Source organism: Megalobrama amblycephala, linkage group LG15 (assembly GCF_018812025.1).
Source record: "Megalobrama amblycephala isolate DHTTF-2021 linkage group LG15, ASM1881202v1, whole genome shotgun sequence".
Classification (NCBI taxonomy): domain Eukaryota; kingdom Metazoa; phylum Chordata; class Actinopteri; order Cypriniformes; family Xenocyprididae; genus Megalobrama; species Megalobrama amblycephala.
Window position 1 is genome coordinate 6,976,138 of NC_063058.1, and position 19,376 is coordinate 6,995,513.

A 19,376-nucleotide genomic window follows, 5' to 3' on the forward strand; every position below is an offset into this window, starting at 1 on the left:
TTAAAGTAATATGCAGTGCGCGCCGGCGCATTTGCGCGAGCAATTCTTGAGTTCACACTTCGAGCACAGTAGGCTATAGCCTAACGGCTGATTGGAGTTTTACTGATATAGCCTGGCAACATCTCATGTGACCGCAGTTCACTGTTGTTCAGCTGAAGCTACCTTTTCCGCGCTCGTTTGACTTGCGGCTGGCGCTGAGGCGAAGGTGGAATGCGCGTCTGAAAAGTGTCCCGTTTGTTGTAGTCGTAAAGAGACATTTCTTTATAAACGCAGCGTTTTACTTGGCGATGTTTTAAAAAATATTTTTATTTTTGGTATTTTTTATGCTCTGTTGGTGGTTTGTGGAGTAGCATCACCTGGGGGGGGATTAGACAAATGCTGAATTGGAGACGGTAAAAGTGAGTGGGTCCAATATCATTGGTCTTAAAAAGTGGGTGGGTCTTGTCCCACCCACATACAATGGTTCCGACGCCCATGCCTAGAATTGAAAATTGAATTTACCTCAGCATAGTTAAATAATTAGGGTTCTGTACATGGATTTTTGACATACAGTGAGTCTCAAACACCATTGTTTCCTCCTTCTTATGTAAATTTGATTTGTGCAAAAGACCTCTGAAGAACAGGCGAATCTCAACATAACACCGACTGTGACGCAACAGTCGGGATCATTAATATGTACGCCCCCAACTTTTGCATATGCCAGCCCATGTTCAAGGCATTAGACAAGCTAGTATTAACATTTGGATCTGCGCACAGCCGAGTCAACAGACTTTATGCAGGTAAGCAAGCAAGGACAATAGCGAAAAATGGCAGATGGAGCAATAATAACTGACATGATCCATGATATCATGATATTTTTAGTGATATTTGTAAACCGTCTTTCTAAATGTTTCGTTAGCATGTTGCTAATGTACTGTTAAATGTGGTTAAAGTTACCATTGTTTCTTACTGTATTCACGGAGACAAGAGCCGTCATTATTTTCATTATTAAACACTTGCAGTCTGTATAATTCATAAACACAACTTCATTCTTTATAAATCTCTCCAACAGTGTAGCGTTAGCCGTTAGCCACGGAGCACTATCAAACTCATTCAGAATCAAATGTAAACATCCAAATAAATACTATACTTACATGATCCGATAGGCTGCATGACGAACACTTTGTAAAGATCCATTTTGAGGGTTATATTAGCTGTGTGAACTTTGTCTATGCAATGTATTATAGAGTTGCGGAGGAGCGCGAGTATTTAAAGGGGACGCACGCTGAATCAGCACATTTATAATTATGCCCCAATATAGGCAGTTAAAAACTGAATTTAAAAAAATCTATGGGGTATTTTAAACTGATACTTCACAGACACATTCAGGGGACACCTTAGACTTATATTACATCTTGTGAAAAAGCATTCTATGGCACCTTTAACAGGTCAATCATTCCCAGGCTTTGAACACAAAAGCAACATGTCCATGGATGGTGGTGCAGGAGGAAGGGACAGTGGTGATGGCACATTGTACATGCATGTCTGGTTTGGGAGAGGTATGTTCCCACACTGTGGCACTGATGTACACAGTTTTGGCTGCTGTTGACAAGAGAGAAGGACAAACATGCACTGAGAAGCCATGCACATGGACAAAGCCAAGAACGAAAAAAGTGAAGTACGATGAGTTGTCTAACATCTTTGCTAACCAAGAGCAAGTTGCAACTCATGACCATTTGCAGCACATGACACCATCTGCTGATAAGTTCAAGTTCTTCTGTGCACAGCTCCACCAAAGTGAAGGCCAAGAGGCAAAGCCCAAGAAAAGTGCCATCCTGTCAGTCACCGAAGGCCATTCCCTCAGATACATGCCCAAGACTGTATTATTGGATCTGCCAACACCTCTGACCACTCTCTATGCAAGCACCAGGCTTGAAACGGATTTGCCCGATCTGCTGGAAGAGGGTGCCAAAATCTTTGAGGACCTGAATCTCACACCAGAGCAGGTAAGAAATGAGAATGGCTGTCATTAAAACAAGTGTGTTGTTAAATCAAGCGGTAAGTGCAACCTGTATTGAAAAGTGCTATACAGTTATTATCAGAATGTCAAATTCCCAATATATATACATGACCTAATTCATTAAGACTAGATTCATTCCTTTGTGATAATTACAGCTCTTTTGATAGTTCAATTCTTTTTTGAGTAATTGTTAGTTTAGGAAAAGACCAGGGAACAGAGAAAGTCGAGAGTGTGGTTTGATCAGAGAGCAGTGAGAGTTACTGCATCATCGTTCCATGAGGCATCCAGGACAGAAAAATCTTCATCTTTGATTTAGAGAGTTTGCTGTCCCTGTTCCTGTCAGTTTTCTACTGAAGAAAAATGAGGACACTGCCAGAGAGCCATACCTGATGACGATGCAGGATAATTTCTCAAGATATCCACAGTTATGTGCAGTTATGTGCTTGTCACTTGTACGTCCACCCCAGGCTTTTGACACAAGGGATATAACACCTTGTGGTGTTATTGAAATCAAATATGTTACAGTGTTGTGATGCTTCTTTGGCTTCTCTATGAATATTTCAAAACAGTCAATGATAGAAGTGCTGTATAATTCATAAACACAAAAAGTTATCCCTGAAACACATGGACAGACTGACCTGAATTTGTTGTTTTGATGGCCAAAATATAAGTGGTGACAGTCTAACATACATGACATCTAATGTACTATGAACCATTGCTTTTTAATCACAATCCAAACAAAGATGCCACACACGTTGCATGAGCAGTTGTTTTTCATTTGAATTAGATTTAATTTCAAGATTTAAAGCAAAAACAGAACGGTCTGACTATCTTTGTGAAATTATATGCCATACACACAAAAAAAGCTTGAAACAAAAACAGCAGGCTGAATGAGACGCATATTCACTCTCTGACAGCAGGTGGCACTTATGGAACAGCAGTGATATAGCGTTTCCTTGGTTACCGCTGTAAACAAAGCTGAACTGCGCTAATTAGCTACTTATTCTGAGGTAAGAGTAAAATAAAATGCCGTTGCCATCGAAATTCCTTTTAAAGATGAATTCATATAACCCCTCACCCCAATTCAATATTTATATTTTCTTCCTATATTTTGAGCATCGTGAACAGTGAGCTGCTCTGCCTGCTACAGAATTTTCTCCTCTTCGCGTCCGTTTTGGCCTCTTGTTAAGACTCATGCTACGTTCCAGGCAGGTTTTTGAGCCCGTAAGTCACGACTTCAAATCACGACTCACGACTTTGTAGCGTTCCAGGAAAGTCACGCCAAAATGCCTAAAAGTGTAAACAAACCAACATGGCGGACCGTACGGGGCTTATGCTCATTAACAATTATTTCTATCGCCAAAGGTGCTTACTCCTTGCTTATTTGAGGGAAACGGAGGAGGAAAACGGCGCATAAGGCAAGAGAAGCGGTTATACCTCTTATTTTACCGCGCACTTGCATAAACACCGCATCCGTAGGGGCTGCCATTGTTGTTTCGCGGGCTATGTGACGTCAGAACCCGTAACTGGGAGTACATCGATCTAGTACGAGTTCGCGGGTGGGAAGTCACGGCTTTGACTGCTGTTCCAGTGCACTTTCACGGGTAGAAGGTCGTAAAAACACGGGTTACGGGTTGCCTGGAACACGGCATCAGACATGAGGTGGGCTATTTACCTTTATCACTGTCCCAGTATAATAAGCTCATGGTGTGTTTGAATGATGGCACTGCTAACGTTAATTAAATGGCAACTGAAGTTATGTTCCTGGAAAAGGGAGCTAAGAAATAAAAGTTATAATTGGTTTAATTGATGGCTTTACCAGAGACAATGTGCTGACTGCACAATCTGGAGTTGGATGTTGGCTGCCAGTGGTCCCTTCTGATAGAAACCAACCATTTATTCCACCGATCTAACTCCTTTGGAATTGAATAAAATTGCAGTTCGGGGTTTCTCTGACGACTGTTGTTACAGTTTACAGCACAACATATCCCGGGCATGTTGTGAACCTTCTGGGAATACTTTTTTTGGTCTTCCGCCAGTAGTTGTTACCATAGACTTATACAGGTCACGCAGCTGTGACCGGACACAAAAATGGCGGCGATAAAACGCAGTGACGTAGCATGAAACCCACAAGAATTGAGTGCTTATATAGCAGGGGTCTCAAACTCAAATTAGCCAGGGCAATTGCTATGATTGACACCTCATATAGGAGGGCCATTTTAACATTCAAGCACAAGAAAGTGCAACATTTCTGAAAATTTACTTTCCTTTGTATTATTTCTCATTTACTTCAAATTTCATTACTAAAATATTTTTGCCATACTTAACAAAAAATGTAAACAGCATTGTCTCTATCGTTGTTACGTACATTATAGTGCAAATATTTTTCCTTACTTTATTTTAGCTTAGATAACATCAAAATCTTGCACTGAACAACACTGTACTGAACAAATGCAATCCCTGAATACATTTACACTATTCTATTTCTTGCCAGACACCTGACAGCGCTTCTGCTCACACAGCTGATCTACACTGGTCCAAGATGCCGTTTATTGGTAGCATGGGACGTATTTCTGTGGTTTAAATCGACGCTCGCGACTTGCGCGAGTGCTCCTTTAATCCTCGTTTACACTGCACGCGTCTGCGGTGCGTTACGGCTCCGGCCAAGTTTTGTTCCGTCGTCTGCGCGGTGTCAACTCACACCAGAAGCATTTCAGAGGTGAAGCTGCTGGATTCGCAAGACCACGAGATTTGCCTGTCCAACGTTGTTTTCATTTACTTTGTAATGTTTTTAATGGCTAAATTGTTATATTCTGTCCGGTTTTATTGTGTTTATTGCTATACCATACTTTATTTTGTTGTAGCCTACAGATGAAGTTAATACACTTAAAAGTCCAGCTATGGACAACAAGAACAAAGAAATTTCAAGTTTTTCAACTTAGAATCTCTTGTCGTCAGTTTCTGGCATCCTAGTGATGTGAAATATGAGCGGGAGTCTACACAGGGTGATTATTTTGACTTTATTTTGTATTTGAGCTGCGCGTCTTGGACGCGGGATCCGTCAAAAAATAGGCGAGGCGCCTCTGGGACGCTTCTAAAACGCACCGCGGCGCGGCTGGTGACACATTGACTAGAGTGGCCGCGCGTAAAGTGGCCCGCGGGCCTGCAGTTTGAGACCTCTAGTTTAGTTAATACAGTTGTTCATTGTTTGTTCATGTTAGTTCACAGTCCATTAACTAATGTTAACAAGATTTTAATAATGTATTAGTAAACATTGAAATTAACATTAACAAAGATTAATAAATGCTGTGTAAGTGCAGTTCATTATTAGTTTATGTTAACTAATGTAGTTAACTAATGTTAACTAATGAACCTTATTGTAAAGTACCTTTCTGGGTATGCCATATATGGTACAGTTTGATCTCTGAGTACTATGATTGGATGCCCAGGACATCCTGGATGTTATTGCTTGATCTTGTGTGTATAAATATGACCCATCTTCCTCAAATTTGAGAATGTTATGGTACCACATTTGTGTCTTCTTGATCATTATCTCGAGATCTCGCACTGCTGCTGCCACACATTAGCTTTGAGGCTTCAGATAGTCTACCTAAAAATTAATCTAATAGATCTGGCGGCTCTCCCGGAATATTCCTAAGGAACACTGGACAGAAATTTATACTTTCTTACAAAAATGTTTTCAGGGATCCTCCTCAGTCTCTCACTGAGTTTATGGTTCTGTGACGATAATTCAGGTAAGTGGAATGATTTGATTGAAACTAATTTCTCTTAAGAACATCATCATATTTTTTTAATCACAATATATTTCACTATGTAACTACTATGTATTTTCTGACTCACATTACAGCAAAACTTTCCCTTTTTTTTTATCTTTTTTTTTTTATCTACAGTGGGAGCTATGGAAGCACCATGCATTAATGATACCAACTTCAACCATGAGCTTGAAAAACTTCTGGACAGAATTAAATATGTTGCTCGAAGCTGCAAAGAAATTCTTGACAAATATCATGTTTATGAGGGTATGGTATTTTTGAATTTTTTTTTTTGTTGTTATCTCAAGCAATAACTCAATTTAGGTCACTCAGCAATGCTTTGTTAATGCAGATGGACTGTACTATCTGATCTCACCAAGAGGGGTCCTTTACCAGACGTTTTGTGATATGACCACTGCAGGCGGTGGCTGGACGCTGGTGGCTAGTGTTCATGAAAACAACATGTATGGAAAGTGTACTGTTGGTGATCGCTGGTCTAGTGAGCAGGGCAGCAACGCAAACCGGCCTGATGGTGAAGGAACATGGGCAAACAGAGTCACATTTGGAACTGCAGAGGCCGCTACAAGTGATGATTATAAGGTCATTTTTTATTACATTCAACAATTAAAACATGTTAATCTACAAAATGAATGAACAGTCTGTTTTCTTTCTGCCATAGAATCCTGGATACTTTGAAATTGCGGCACAGGATGTGTCTGTGTGGCATGTTCCTAATAATATGGTGATGGAACACTGGAGCACTGCCTCCATCCTGAGATACCACACTGAAAATCGCTTCTTAACTCGACAAGGAGGAAATCTTTTCAATTTATTCAAGGTCAGACAAAGTTTGACAGCAGCTTTGAGTTTTAAATATTAAAAGGAAATATAGGCTAAAGGCAAAAGACTACAATTTTGTAACACAATTTTTTTTCTTCATTTTCCCAGAAATTCCCTGTGAGGTTTGGAATCGGGACTTGCAACATTGATAATGGACCTGCTATTCCAATAGTGTATGATACTGGAAATCTGGATTCTACTAAAATACTGTATGGACCTTATTCAAGAGGTACAGCAATTCCTCTTGGGCCAATATTTTTCAAATATTTTTAAAGAAAGTAGCTGCATCGACTGACATAAAATCTGTGTATTATTCAGTGATGGTGCCTATTATTTACAAAGCATCATGTTGAGATCCAATCACTTTAATGAATGAATGAATGCTGTGTGCATGGACCTATCATGACAGACCATCATCAATTATATATTGTGCTTTTTTCAGCAATATTTGAGCCTGGATTCATCACATTCAGAGTCTTCAATACTGAAACGGCAGCCCTGGCACTTTGTTCGGGTGTTAAACCAACCGGTTGTCACACTGAACATGTGAGCTAAACAAATATTAAGGATTATTTATAACAATGTTCATGAACAGCATTGGTGAAGTGCTGCTGATCACCACAGGCAAAAATGTATGCTTTAGTGTATAAATGAAGAGGAAATTAATTTACAGTAATACAATTACAACAGAAGTAAATCAACTGCAATGTTATGATGAAATAGATATGTTTTGTTGTATTAATGTACTCATATTTTTGCAGTTCTGTATTGGTGGAGGTGGACACTTTCCTGAGGCGGCCCCTAGACAGTGCGGGGACTTTGCGGGTTTCGACTGGGATGGCTATGGTACTAATACAGTATTTAGTGCTTCCAAAGAGATAACTGAAGCAGCTGTACTTCTTTTTTATCGCTGACCTGCTTCCTTTCCTTCAGTAAGAGATATACAACATTGATTAATACCTGAATACACAATAATTTGCTCAAACATATTTCTTTACAATATATACTGTATATTTTATATTGGTCTATAAACTAAGAATGTGTATGGTGTTTGTAACTGATGAAAAAAAAAAAAAAAAACTGTCAGATTAGCAGTTTATTGGGAGGTTTCTTTTAGTGCATATGAAGACTTCAGATGCAAAAGCCTCTAAGTGCAATCTGAAGTTTTCTTCTAAAATGAGCATTTTTATCAAGCTTGTATGTTTATGGTCAGTAATTTCATTCATTAATAGGTCCTTTTCTTCACCATTAGAGTGAAATTACTGACCCTAAACATATTCCATGAACATACTTGGTTTGTTTACGTTCTGTTCTGCTAATAAAGCCTGTTATTACTAATTCGTCTTCGAGTTCCTGTTAAACCACACTTGGCCGAGTCGTGACCCTGAGTACAATATACATCTGAAATTATAAGGATGCTTCATAGCATTAAACACTCAACATCTTGTGTTGTTAGGGAACATTTGAATAATAATCCTAATATAAGTGCATTTACAATCTCAAGTCCATGTTAAACATGCAGTCTTTCCTTGGCTGTCACACATGGCAGCAAAAAGGGACAGTTTGTGCCTACTTCTGAAATCCACAGGAAAACCACATCATCACTCCGTCTGCTCCGTCATGTCCTGGGTAGTGTTTCCCAAAAGCATCGTAAGCCTAAATTGATCGTAGCTCCATTGGTGGCAAGTTGTATCAAGTTTTGTTGCCAGTTAACAAAAATAAACCAAATGACACTGAATCATGTTTTATATTTGTGTAATTTTTTTTTTTGTTCAACTCAATCAGTTGTTTGGATTTTCTTTGTTCTTAAATGATTTTAAATGAATAGTTTCACAAGTATCACTTAACTAACTTCAAAGATAGCAATACTAAAATTCACCACACGGGGTCACTTTAACAGCGTATATAAACTCCGAACTCAGATATCACAGGAATAATAATAGGAAAATTGCAGCAAACTAAATAATACGGAGTCCCGCACATGACATGCAGGAAAAAAACAGTAGGCCAAGGCTAAATCGAGCGCACTATTTACTATTTCGTTCCCTCGATTTATAAATCATGCGCATGTAAAATTTCGAAGAATTGACTTGAATTAAATCGCGCGCACGATTTATTTATTTATTTGCTTGCTTGTCATGTGCGGGGCTCCGTAAAATAAAGTGTCAATTCTTCAAAATTTTACATTATTACTATTGTTAGGGCACACTTTTAGGGTGAAACCTACACTTTAGAATTATACACATACCTGTACGGTAGTGGCACCCTACCCATAAACACAAAACCCACCGTCAGCATTTTCATTACGTGAATTTAAATACTACTACTAGCATATTACTGTAATTACACAATCTTCGATCATCTCGAACCCTAAGCATAAAATGCACATTTTACATAAACAGGATGAAATTAACAGCCTATTACACCAAATTAAACGATTATCATCACATTCATTCACATAGATCATGGATTTGACCCAGGATGATACACGATTAGATTGATCTCTCATGCACTGCTTAGTCTGTCTCAATATCGCACACTTAAGCCCCGGGTATACATAAAGGTGCTCTAAGCGATGTTACGTGTTTTTAGGCCAAAACATTTTTTGTCACATACAGCAAACATCTCCTCACTATCCGCTAGCTGCCTATCCCCTGAACACGCTGTAAAAAAACACGGTCTCTGTAGTCACCACAAGCTCCGAAAACGGCAATAAAAACAAACTGGTGCAGCCTGGACCACTTAACATAATAAACATGCTCCAGCCAATAACCGAAAAGAATGATTTTAAATGCGCGTTCATGACTGTTTCAGGAAGCACGGAGGGGAGGGAGAGGAGGAGGAGGGAGGGTCTAGCTAGCCTCTGTTTTGTTTGACAACACTTCGAACGTCAACAGGAAGTTACTCCGCCCAGGATCGCTTAGAGCACCTTTAACTTTCCACGCCTCGCGCGCAGTCGTGTCCGCGCATCTTTCAAAGCACGTCATCATCAGCAGCTGCTCTCTTAAAGGGGAAGTACATCTTTTTCGGGGTTTATATTTGAATACCACCAGGTTACATTGACATTTATCCAAAGTGCTATCCAAGTTTCTCAGTTTGTTGACTTTTCATTTACAACAAAAATCTGGCTTGGTTAAAAGTTTGGTTTCATGCCAACAAAGTCCATACTAAATATATATAATCATCTTTCTTTAAAGTTGGAGTTGACTGCTTAGGTTGGCGTATGTAGTGTTAGGTAGTGTTTGTTTGTAGTATTTGGTAGTGTTTATTCCAACCACAATGCAACCTCTGCCCAACAAAGGAGTCTAATGTAAAGACAACATTAGGTTTTGACATCAAATCAATATTAGTTTTTGACATCTGTCCAACGTTGGAGCTTGACTTCAAACAAACGTTGGATTTAGACATCAACCCCATTTAAATTTTCTACCAAAATTTGACGTCTGCACAACATTTCAGTTCAACATCTTATACTGACGCCTGCTGGGTAGTTATTAGGCTTAATAGGCTATAGCACACTTCTTAACGCCACCCTAGGCCTCACTAATTTTCAAACCCTGGTTACGACCTAGTGTTGTTTTTGGCGGCCTGTTTTAATTTTAGTTTTAGTCTAGTCTTTGTGTCAAGCTGGCATTTTAGTTTTTATTAGTTTTTAGTCACGTTCATATTCTTTTTAGTCTAGTCAACTTTCAGTTGACTAAAAGTCTGAGCATTTTAGTCTTATTTTAGTCAGAATTATCCATGACTATTTTAGTCTAGTTTTAGTCGACAAAAACTGATGACATTTTAGTCTAATTTTAGTCAATGAAAATTGTATTTTAGTCTCTTTTTAGTAATGCAATTCTATTTATCCCAATCAATATAGTATAGTACCTAGTAGTATAGACGAAACTAAAATTTTCTTTTAGCCAAACCTATTTTAAACAAGGTTATCTTATTATATTGTTACCTACATTATATAGATAATACCTTATAATGCCTTGAGATGTCTCTTAACCCTTTAAGACCTGAAGGCTTTTTTAGAGGTTTTTTTTTTTTTCTTTTTTTTTCTGAGCAACAAACACAAAAGTAAAGACTCATAACTCCAAAACTGTAGCAAGGAGAGTCAAAAGGTAGGCATCATTTGATAGAACACTTTTTATTGTTTTAGAAAATATAAATTACAAATTACATTTGGACATTTTCATGCTGAAAAACTGCTGATAAAAGACTATATATATATATATATATATATATATATATATATATATATATATATATATATATATTTCATTACATGTGAGCTGCATCTTTTTCAAATTTTGTAGTGATAAAGTGTTATTCATTTTTTCGCCGCTAGATGGTGACCACGGGCGGTAAACTCTGGCTTAGAGGCACTACTCAGCACTCCTTAGGAGTTTTTCGAAATTGTTAGATGCATTAAAAAACAAGTTTCTAAGTTTTAAGATGATACATATTTTGTGTTATTCCACATTGGAAAACGAACATGGATGGGTCCGGGAACATTGGATACACACTGCATCCCGGAAAGATGAGAGACACATTTTTAGCCAAGTATGTTAAATTATTCCATGAGTAATATCTTGTGATCAACGCAATATATTATGTTGATTTTGGATTCATTTTAATCGTAAGAATCTGCTTTAAATAATGATGTGCATTTTCTATGATCTGTGCATTTTTCATTAAGTTATGAGCACATGAAATCTACATATTTCTCTACATATCGGTCCCTTTCTCTATGTCAGAGGAAGTGACGTCGCCTGTGTCTGCGCAGTGCGACCTGATGCAGTCCCTGAAGTGAGACACAGGAAACAGAAATACTGCAAAATAATAATAATAACCCGACTAAATGAGACGAAATAACGTTAAACATTTCGTCTCGTCTCGTTTTGGTTAATGAAAATGAAGAGACATTTTAGCATAGTTTTTATTTTGTAAACTACATTTAGTCTCGTTTTTATTCGTCAACAATATTGCATTCTACATTTAATTTATAGTCATCGTCACATGACCAGCATTTACGTTGTGTCTCGTCTCGTTTTCGTCACGTGATAAAGGTTCGTTGACGATTTAGTCATAGGCTGCGTCCAAAAACCTAGGTAGCTGTCTTGCTGCCTCGCTGTCTTATAAGAGAATGACTTGTACAGCAGCGTTTGTGCATGAAGGTACCTCACGAAATTGATTTCGGACAGACTTCTGAGCCAGCGTAACAGTTTAATGATCTACAGCAATATAGCGCGAGCTTTGGTGAGAACTAAACAAATATTTAATTATTACAGTAGTAATTTCTCGATAGAAATGATATCAAAATTTAAATATGTTGGTCAAAATCATACATTTATACACAAACTGAGCAATAAACGCAACTTTCGGACGGCATCTTTATTTTTCTAGCTGTGGGATATCAAAGGCAGCTAAGGATACATCTATGCTTCCTTCAAAAATCGACCTGAGGAAGGTATCTCATGAGACAGGAAGTGAAGCTAACATTGGATTCGGACGTGCTTTGATGCCTTACTACCTTGAAATGTGTCCTCAGAAGGCAGCATTTTCCAGTTTTCGGACACAGCCATAATTTTCGTTGACGAAAGCAACACTATTACGACCACACCTACTTTATATGCATATTTACTTTCGAGTTGAAAATATTGTAAAACTCTTTCATTTGCTGGGTGTAGAGCAGGCCCCCCCATGCATGTCCATGCCCCCAGCCTGACGACACTTCTTATTTGTTCTGCATTTACATTTACATTAATTCATTTATCCAAATCGGCTTGAGGAATACAACCAGCGATTTATCCTAAGGAGGCATTTAACACAAGAAGTGCTAGCAATACAAAGTTTCAATCATCATTCAGAATAGGACAAGCATTTTGCAAATTATTCCTGGCAAAATGAAGCTTTCTGAAGCAGCACATCAAGCTCAAAACAAATTATAGTCAAATCTTTTCTGCCATCTGGTGGTTAAAGAGAAGATGAAGCGCGGTGTCCTGTTTCAGCAGCAGGTTTTGGGTCTGATTCTTCAAGTTGTCTTGACTGCATTAAAGTGCCATAACATTTATTAATAAAGCTATTATTTTACTATTCGGTGCCATTTGTGTCCCCAAGACATAATAGTGTATATTTTATTTAAAAATGCAATTATACTATTTTTTTAAAGCTTGTCTTATATGATAAACTCTCCTCCACCATAGAAACCAATGATATGTACCTATATAATTAAATTTAATTTAAAATAATTACTCATTATTCAGGGCAAGTAGGCTGAACTGCCATGTCCCCAGTCATGCATGCTTAATTTCAGTTACAAATATAACTAATAAAATAAAATAAATCCTAAACATTTCATTGCTGTTGTATAGCCATATTTATAATATTCCTCACCAAAAGTTATTTTTAATTATTAATGCATTTTTAATTATTAAAATCTATAAATAAAGTTGCATCCCTAAGATGAATGTCCCCCTGTTACTCTTATGGAAATCCCTCTGAACACACCCCCTGGTTGCTCCTCTAGTCACATGACTCTCAGGGAGAAGCTTACAATTTTGGAGGGAAATCATCTACAAGAAGCAAGGTAGGTATTACTCTTTTATCAGATTTTTATTTAAAAATTTAGAATAGTTCACTGATGTGGTAAAGCATAACATGTCCCCCCTGTTATGCTTATAGAGGAAACAATATTTTTTTTGTAATTTTGAGAAATATTGTTAATAAACATGTTAAAAATCTTCCTCTATGGTCAAGTTAGCCTATTGTTTACCACATGAGTAGTAATGGCCAAGTTTAGCATAAAATGTCACTCCTTTTACTGTCCACCCTGTTACTGTTTTACGTAGTAATGGTTGTACTATATACACTGTATTGATATTGATATTTACTTTTTTATTTTATACATTCAAAGAAGATTAGTTTAACAATTTGCATGTATTTGTCAGAGAATGGCACCATTGTCTGCTGCAAAAAAGCAGAGACGATACAGGGCACGTCGTGATGCAGACCCCAAAAGAAGGCAGGAGTACTTCAATAAAGAGAAGGAGAAGTGGAGAAAAGGAAGGAAAAAGAAAGTGTCAGACTTCATTGAAAGAGAGAAAAAAAGCAGAGAAAGAAATGGCGAGACAGAAAGAGAAAGCAGAGAGCTAGTGCCAGATCCAGGACAACCTTCCAGATAGGGAACACTCCTCCTCCAATTGAAAAAATGTTCCTTGGGTCAGTAGGAGTAAAGGAGTTGCTGTTCTTTACTGAGATGTGTTGCTTACTGCTAATGTGATGTCTGAGATTAGACATTGAAAAATGTTCCTGATATTTCCTTTGGGTGTTCAGTACAGTTTATTACTGCAGGTGGAGTGAGGGTGGAGTAAATGAGTTGCCTTTCTTTAATGAAATGTTTTGTTGTTCACTGGTGTGATGTCCAGCTTGTTTCTCCTCTGTCCACCCTGTTACCTGTGCAGTTTTTTATGTTAATAAAATAAAATGAACAAGTATTATGCATGTATTTGTGGTTACTTGCAAGGAATTAATTGACAAAATGAAGTCACTTAAAAACGGGACTTAATTGCATTGAACCACCATTTTAAACTAAATGAAATGTGACAAAAAATCAATTTGCTGTAAAACATAATGTCTTTCTTTAAGATAATTCTTGTTTACTAATACTTTTTTAAAAATATATTTGCAGGGTAAACTGAGGGACATTTTAGCCCTTAGAAAATGTAAATATTAAAGTAACTAATTATTCTAAACAGATGGAGAATGTCCTGTAACAGGGGGGACATTTGGCCTATGTCACACATGAAAAATCTGGTTAAAATTATTAAATCATAATATCCAGAACTGGCCCAATATATTTTTCTTACAGTTTAATAAACCCTCTTTCAGCTGAAATTATAAAATCATGCAAATTAAAAAAAAATAAAAAATATGGAAAGTTACTACCCTGAAATGGCACCAAATAGTAGGAATGACTCATTTGTTGTTATTTATAAGCTTGTATATGTATAATAACAGTTAAACATAAATAGTGAGATATTTGTGTTTGATTCACTAAAAAGAACTGAGTCATTTGAGTCATTTAGGTAAATCGAACAACAGTGGTCATTCGTTCGGGAATCGTACTAAACTGTTTGGGTAATCTGTTTGCTGTATTAGTGGTGCTGTGTGGTGGTGCAATTGAATAAGAATTGCGACTGCAGGATATTCTATCTGTAGCCTATAATATTCCGTTCGTTTCGTGGGAAGAATGCTTGTGCAAGAAATACCTGTGTAGGTCATGCTGGTGATGTGACCTCTTGTGGTTAATTGGAGAAGTTTCAGACTTGTGTGTGATATTGACATTCGATCAGGAGGACGTTAAAGCTGTCGGTCCTTTGACCATCATCTGCTCACAGAAAGAAATGTGGGTTGGGATGGGGTTAACCTGAGTACATTGATCCCTTTTAGGAAACATCAAGTAAAAAAATTGGGTGTTATCTGTGACAGTGCTGTCAAATTTAACTCCCAAATCAGCAAAGTTGTCAAAGTTAATGCATCGGTTGAGTTTATTTGCCTGTATTATTTGGATTTACCTTCTGAGTGTTTAAGACTTTCAACCTGATCTTCCTCTTCATCTTCTGTTTTCTGCAACCGAGCGTGACACTTATAGAATTAATTTGTTTTTAAATCTTTGCATGGTACAGCCCCTCCCTACATTGCTGATCTTATTCATGTTCATGAGTCAAAGAGATCATTACAATCTATTGTGCAAAATCTCCTACATGTTCCTCGATCAAACCTAAAGTCCAGAGGTGATCATGCATTTGCGGTAACTGCCCCAAGGCTATGGAACACTTTACCAGAGTATTTGATACAATCATCGTTGAATTAATTTAAGAAACATTTAAAAACTTTTTACATTAGAATTTAATCAGGTATGAGTGTTGAGTTATTGTTGCTGTAGCTATTTGACTGAGTCTTTCTGAATGGTGTGTGTTGCTGTTTTAAATCCGTTATTTTTGTAATTTTTTTTTATTTGATTTGATGACATGTGGTCAACTTTGTTGTTTTATTATGTGCTTTATAAATAAATTTAGATTTGGAGGAGCTGTAGTGGTTGCCGGCGTCTTTGAGGAAGTGTATGCGGCCTACACACACAATGGTGATGGCCATTACTGGAAGGACCATGGATAGTGGGATGATCTCTGGGACTGTGACGACCCCTGCTGTCTGTTTTGGAGACGCAGTTCGTTTGCAAATTAATTCAGTTGATCGTAAATTGGAGTCATATTGATTTGTTTGTTAGTTCACCTTCTTGTGAGAAAAGAGCAATTATTAAAAGAGCAATTATTAAAAGTTGCAGATCGTTATCAAGTGGTGATTTCTGATAAGAAGTTCAAAGAAAACAGTAAAGTAGTTTTAAAAGCTAAATTGATTGAAAAAGGTATTTTGAAGTCCGATATGGATGAGTCTATACCAGTTACTTCGCAGCTACAAACTAATCTGTCTTTTGAGCAGCAGAAAGAATTGCTGCTTTTACAAATGGAGCATGAAAAATTAAGACAGTGTTCTGAACAAAGAATAATTTAGTTGGAAAAACATAGTTGAAATCATAGTTCCTTAAGCTTGATTTGATGAAAGAGGATTTTCTTTGGAGGAGCAAGGTATGTCTTTTCCTCTTACCTCAAATCTAAAACTTGTTCCGAAATTTAATGAAGACGATCCTGATACTTTCTTTACTCTTTTTGAATGCATAGCAGAATTGAGAAACTGGTCAGATGATAACCTTATTGCACTGTTACAATGCGTGTTAACTGGTAAAGCACAAGTAGCTTTTTCTTCTATGTCGATCAATGATTGTAAGGATTATGATAAAGTGAAATCTGTCATTTAGTGTATGAATGCATACCAGTGCATAAATATGCACAATTTGCGAGGGATTTGAGAAGGAATTTTAATCGTTGGTGCACAGCAGCCGATGTTAAAACACTGGAACATTTGGGTAATTGGATGCTGTTGGAACAATGCTGTTGGAACAATTTAAGAATTCAATTCCGAATCATGTACTGTAGCTACGTTTATTAACGAGCATAATGTAAAGACTCCAGAGGAAGCAGCTTTGCTGGCTGATGATTTTGTACTGATGCACAAGTCCACTTTGTTGACTTGAATGTTCGTGATAATGCTTCTACTTTTGTAAGTTCCCTGCCTAAACCTGACCGTGTGTTCATGGAAAAATTTGACCCAAGTAAAATGTGCAATTATTGTCATGAGAATGGGCACTGGAAACTGGATTGTCCAGTCCTTAGAAATAAATCTAAACATACACATTTCCCTGTTAAGCTGTCTGTTTCTGCAGCTCTGGTTCTGTCTGAGGGTAGAGTCACTAAACAAAAATCTGTTGAAATTTTCTCTTCTTATTCTCCTTTTTTTACAGAGGGGTGTGTGTCTTTGGTTGGAGGAAAATTCCTGTTTTCCTAATTTTGTGAGACAGGATTAGTGGATTCATTTATTTTGGCATCGGTTTTACCTTTTTTCCCTGCAATCTCATACTAGTGAGAATGTTTTAAAGGTGCCCTAGAATGCTTTTTCACAAGATGTAATATAAGTCTAAGGTGTCCCTGAATGTGTATAATGTGTAAATACCCCATAGATTTTTTTTAATTCGTTTTTTAACTGAGAATGAAGTTGTGTTTATGAATTATATAGACTGCAAGTGTTTAAAAATGAAAATAGCGACGGCTCTCTTGTCTCCGTGAATACAGTAAGAAACGATGGTAACTTTAACCACATTTAACAGTACATTAGCAACATGCTAATGAAACATTTAGAAAGACAATTTACAAATATCACTAAAAATATAATGATATCGTGGATCATGTCAGTTATTATTGCTCCACCTGCCATTTTTCGCTATTGTCCTTGCTTGCTTACCTGCATAACGTCTGATGATTCAGCTGTGCACAGATCCAGACGTTAATACTAGCTGCCCTTGTGTAATGCCTTGAACATGGGCTGGCATATGCAAATATTGGGGGTGTACATATTAATGATCCTGTAACAGTCTGTGTTATGTTGAGATTTGCCTGTTCTTCGGAGGTCTTTTAAACGAATGAGATTTAAATAAGAAGGAGGAAACAATGGTGTTTGAGACTCACTGTATGTTATTTCCATGTACTGAACTCTTGTTATTCAACTATGCCAAGGTAAATTCAATTTTCAATTCTATTGCACCTTTAATTTGAGTAATCGGGATGAATGTTTTGTCTGTGCCTCTTCATACAGTGAATCTTCTATCTGATTTGATCCAAGGTAAGGTGTGCGATCAGCTCTGCCAGTTGAAGGAGTTCACATTATTTTAGGAAATGGTGAACGGGTCTGGGCTGATGGTCCAGTGTTTCCCATAGTTGCACTTAAAAATGAAATTGAGCACAGTTCAGTGAATCAAGATGCTGTATGTGCAGTGACTCGGGCAATGACACAAATAAAAAGGAATAAATTGAATGATCCGAAGGTCATTTCATCTGATAAAGTGTGTACTAATGTGTTTATATCTGATTTGTCCACTTTGTCTTACCCTGTTTTGGCAGAAGAACTTGGAAAGGAACAGCGAATGGATTCTTCTTTGGATGAACTTTTTCAAAATGCTGTCACTCCAATGGAATTGGGTAACATTTTGTTGGGGATCCTGTTTTCCAGGTGGTGGTTCCAGTCAAGTTCCGACATATGATGATTGAAGCTGCGCATGATAAATCTGGTCACTGGGGTGTGCTTAAAACTTATGATCGCCTGTTGCGTCATTCTTTTTGGCCACGAGTAAAACGAGATATCTCTGCTTATATTAAGCAGTGTAAAATCTGTCCGTTAACCAGCAGACCTAAGCCAAAACAACTTTTGCCTTTGAAACCGATGCCAGCAATGGGTGAACCTTTTGAACATCTCAATGATCAGTGTACAGTTGAACGTCGCGATTGTGAATCAGGCGATCAGGTCCTTGTCCTTCAGCCGGTTGTATCTTCTCCTTCTGAAGCTAGGTTTGATGGCCCCTTTGATGTGCAATGTAAGTTATCTAATGAGAATTACGAAATAACCCTGCCATGGAAAAAAACAGTTAATACCATATAAATTTGTTAAAACTATATCATGAGAATAAAATTAACCCAGCAGAAAGTAAAAACTCTGCACACCCAGTACTTTCTGCTGCATCTACTGATGGGGGTAAGGTGGTTTTAGTGGGGGAAGAAGAGGGGACAATTTTGCCTGATAATTGTGTTTTTCATGGCCGTTTAAAAAATTCTGAATCTTTGCATAATTTGGAGTGAACTCTTGGTTGCTTATCTCCTGTGAAGTGTCAGAGTTATGTCGGTTGTTATGTGGTTTTCCTGCATTGTTTGGAGATGCACCTTCTCGTACCAATTGGGTGACGCCTAATATTTATGTGGGGGGCGTTTTTGGCCTATTGGCCGTTTATCTTGATTCTGGTGTGCCTGTTGTGATATGCACTGATCATAATCCACTGACATTTTTGAATTCTTTACAGTGTCCGAATCAGAGACTTATCTGGTGGTCTCTGTTTTTGCAGTTCTTCTGCCTGGATATCAGACATATTCGGGGTTCAGAGAACGTCATAGCTGACGCCTTATAACATGCATAACAGGGACCACCGAATTTGGACTTGGGACCCTCGGGCTAGGAAACACCAGAGTCATGGTTGATAAATTCAATGTAGATCCCAGCTTCCTATCCACTGGAGCTTGGGTACTATAGCAAAATTGTACTTCGGGATGATT

At 37.7% G+C, this 19,376-nt stretch overlaps 1 protein-coding gene across 4 annotated transcripts in view; it reads left to right on the forward strand.

Moving 5' to 3' along the window:
* The first annotated feature begins 5,502 nt into the window (after positions 1 to 5,502).
* LOC125247107 (intelectin-like) overlaps positions 5,503 to 19,376 on the forward strand; it is a 31,702-nt gene continuing 17,828 nt past the window's right edge. Inside the window, exons 1-7 of one of the 4 annotated variants that reach the window (XM_048158302.1) lie at positions 5,504 to 5,754; positions 5,911 to 6,039; positions 6,125 to 6,372; positions 6,452 to 6,610; positions 6,721 to 6,841; positions 7,055 to 7,158; positions 7,374 to 7,835. In XM_048158302.1, coding sequence (XP_048014259.1) covers positions 5,694 to 5,754; positions 5,911 to 6,039; positions 6,125 to 6,372; positions 6,452 to 6,610; positions 6,721 to 6,841; positions 7,055 to 7,158; positions 7,374 to 7,526 — 975 coding nt within the window. In that variant the 5' untranslated portion in view covers positions 5,504 to 5,693 and the 3' untranslated portion in view covers positions 7,527 to 7,835. Of the gene's footprint in view, positions 5,755 to 5,910; positions 6,040 to 6,124; positions 6,373 to 6,451; positions 6,611 to 6,720; positions 6,842 to 7,054; positions 7,159 to 7,373; positions 7,836 to 19,376 lie in introns of those variants that run through there. The other 3 variants (XM_048158305.1, XM_048158304.1, XM_048158303.1) reach the window with 3 other exon arrangements.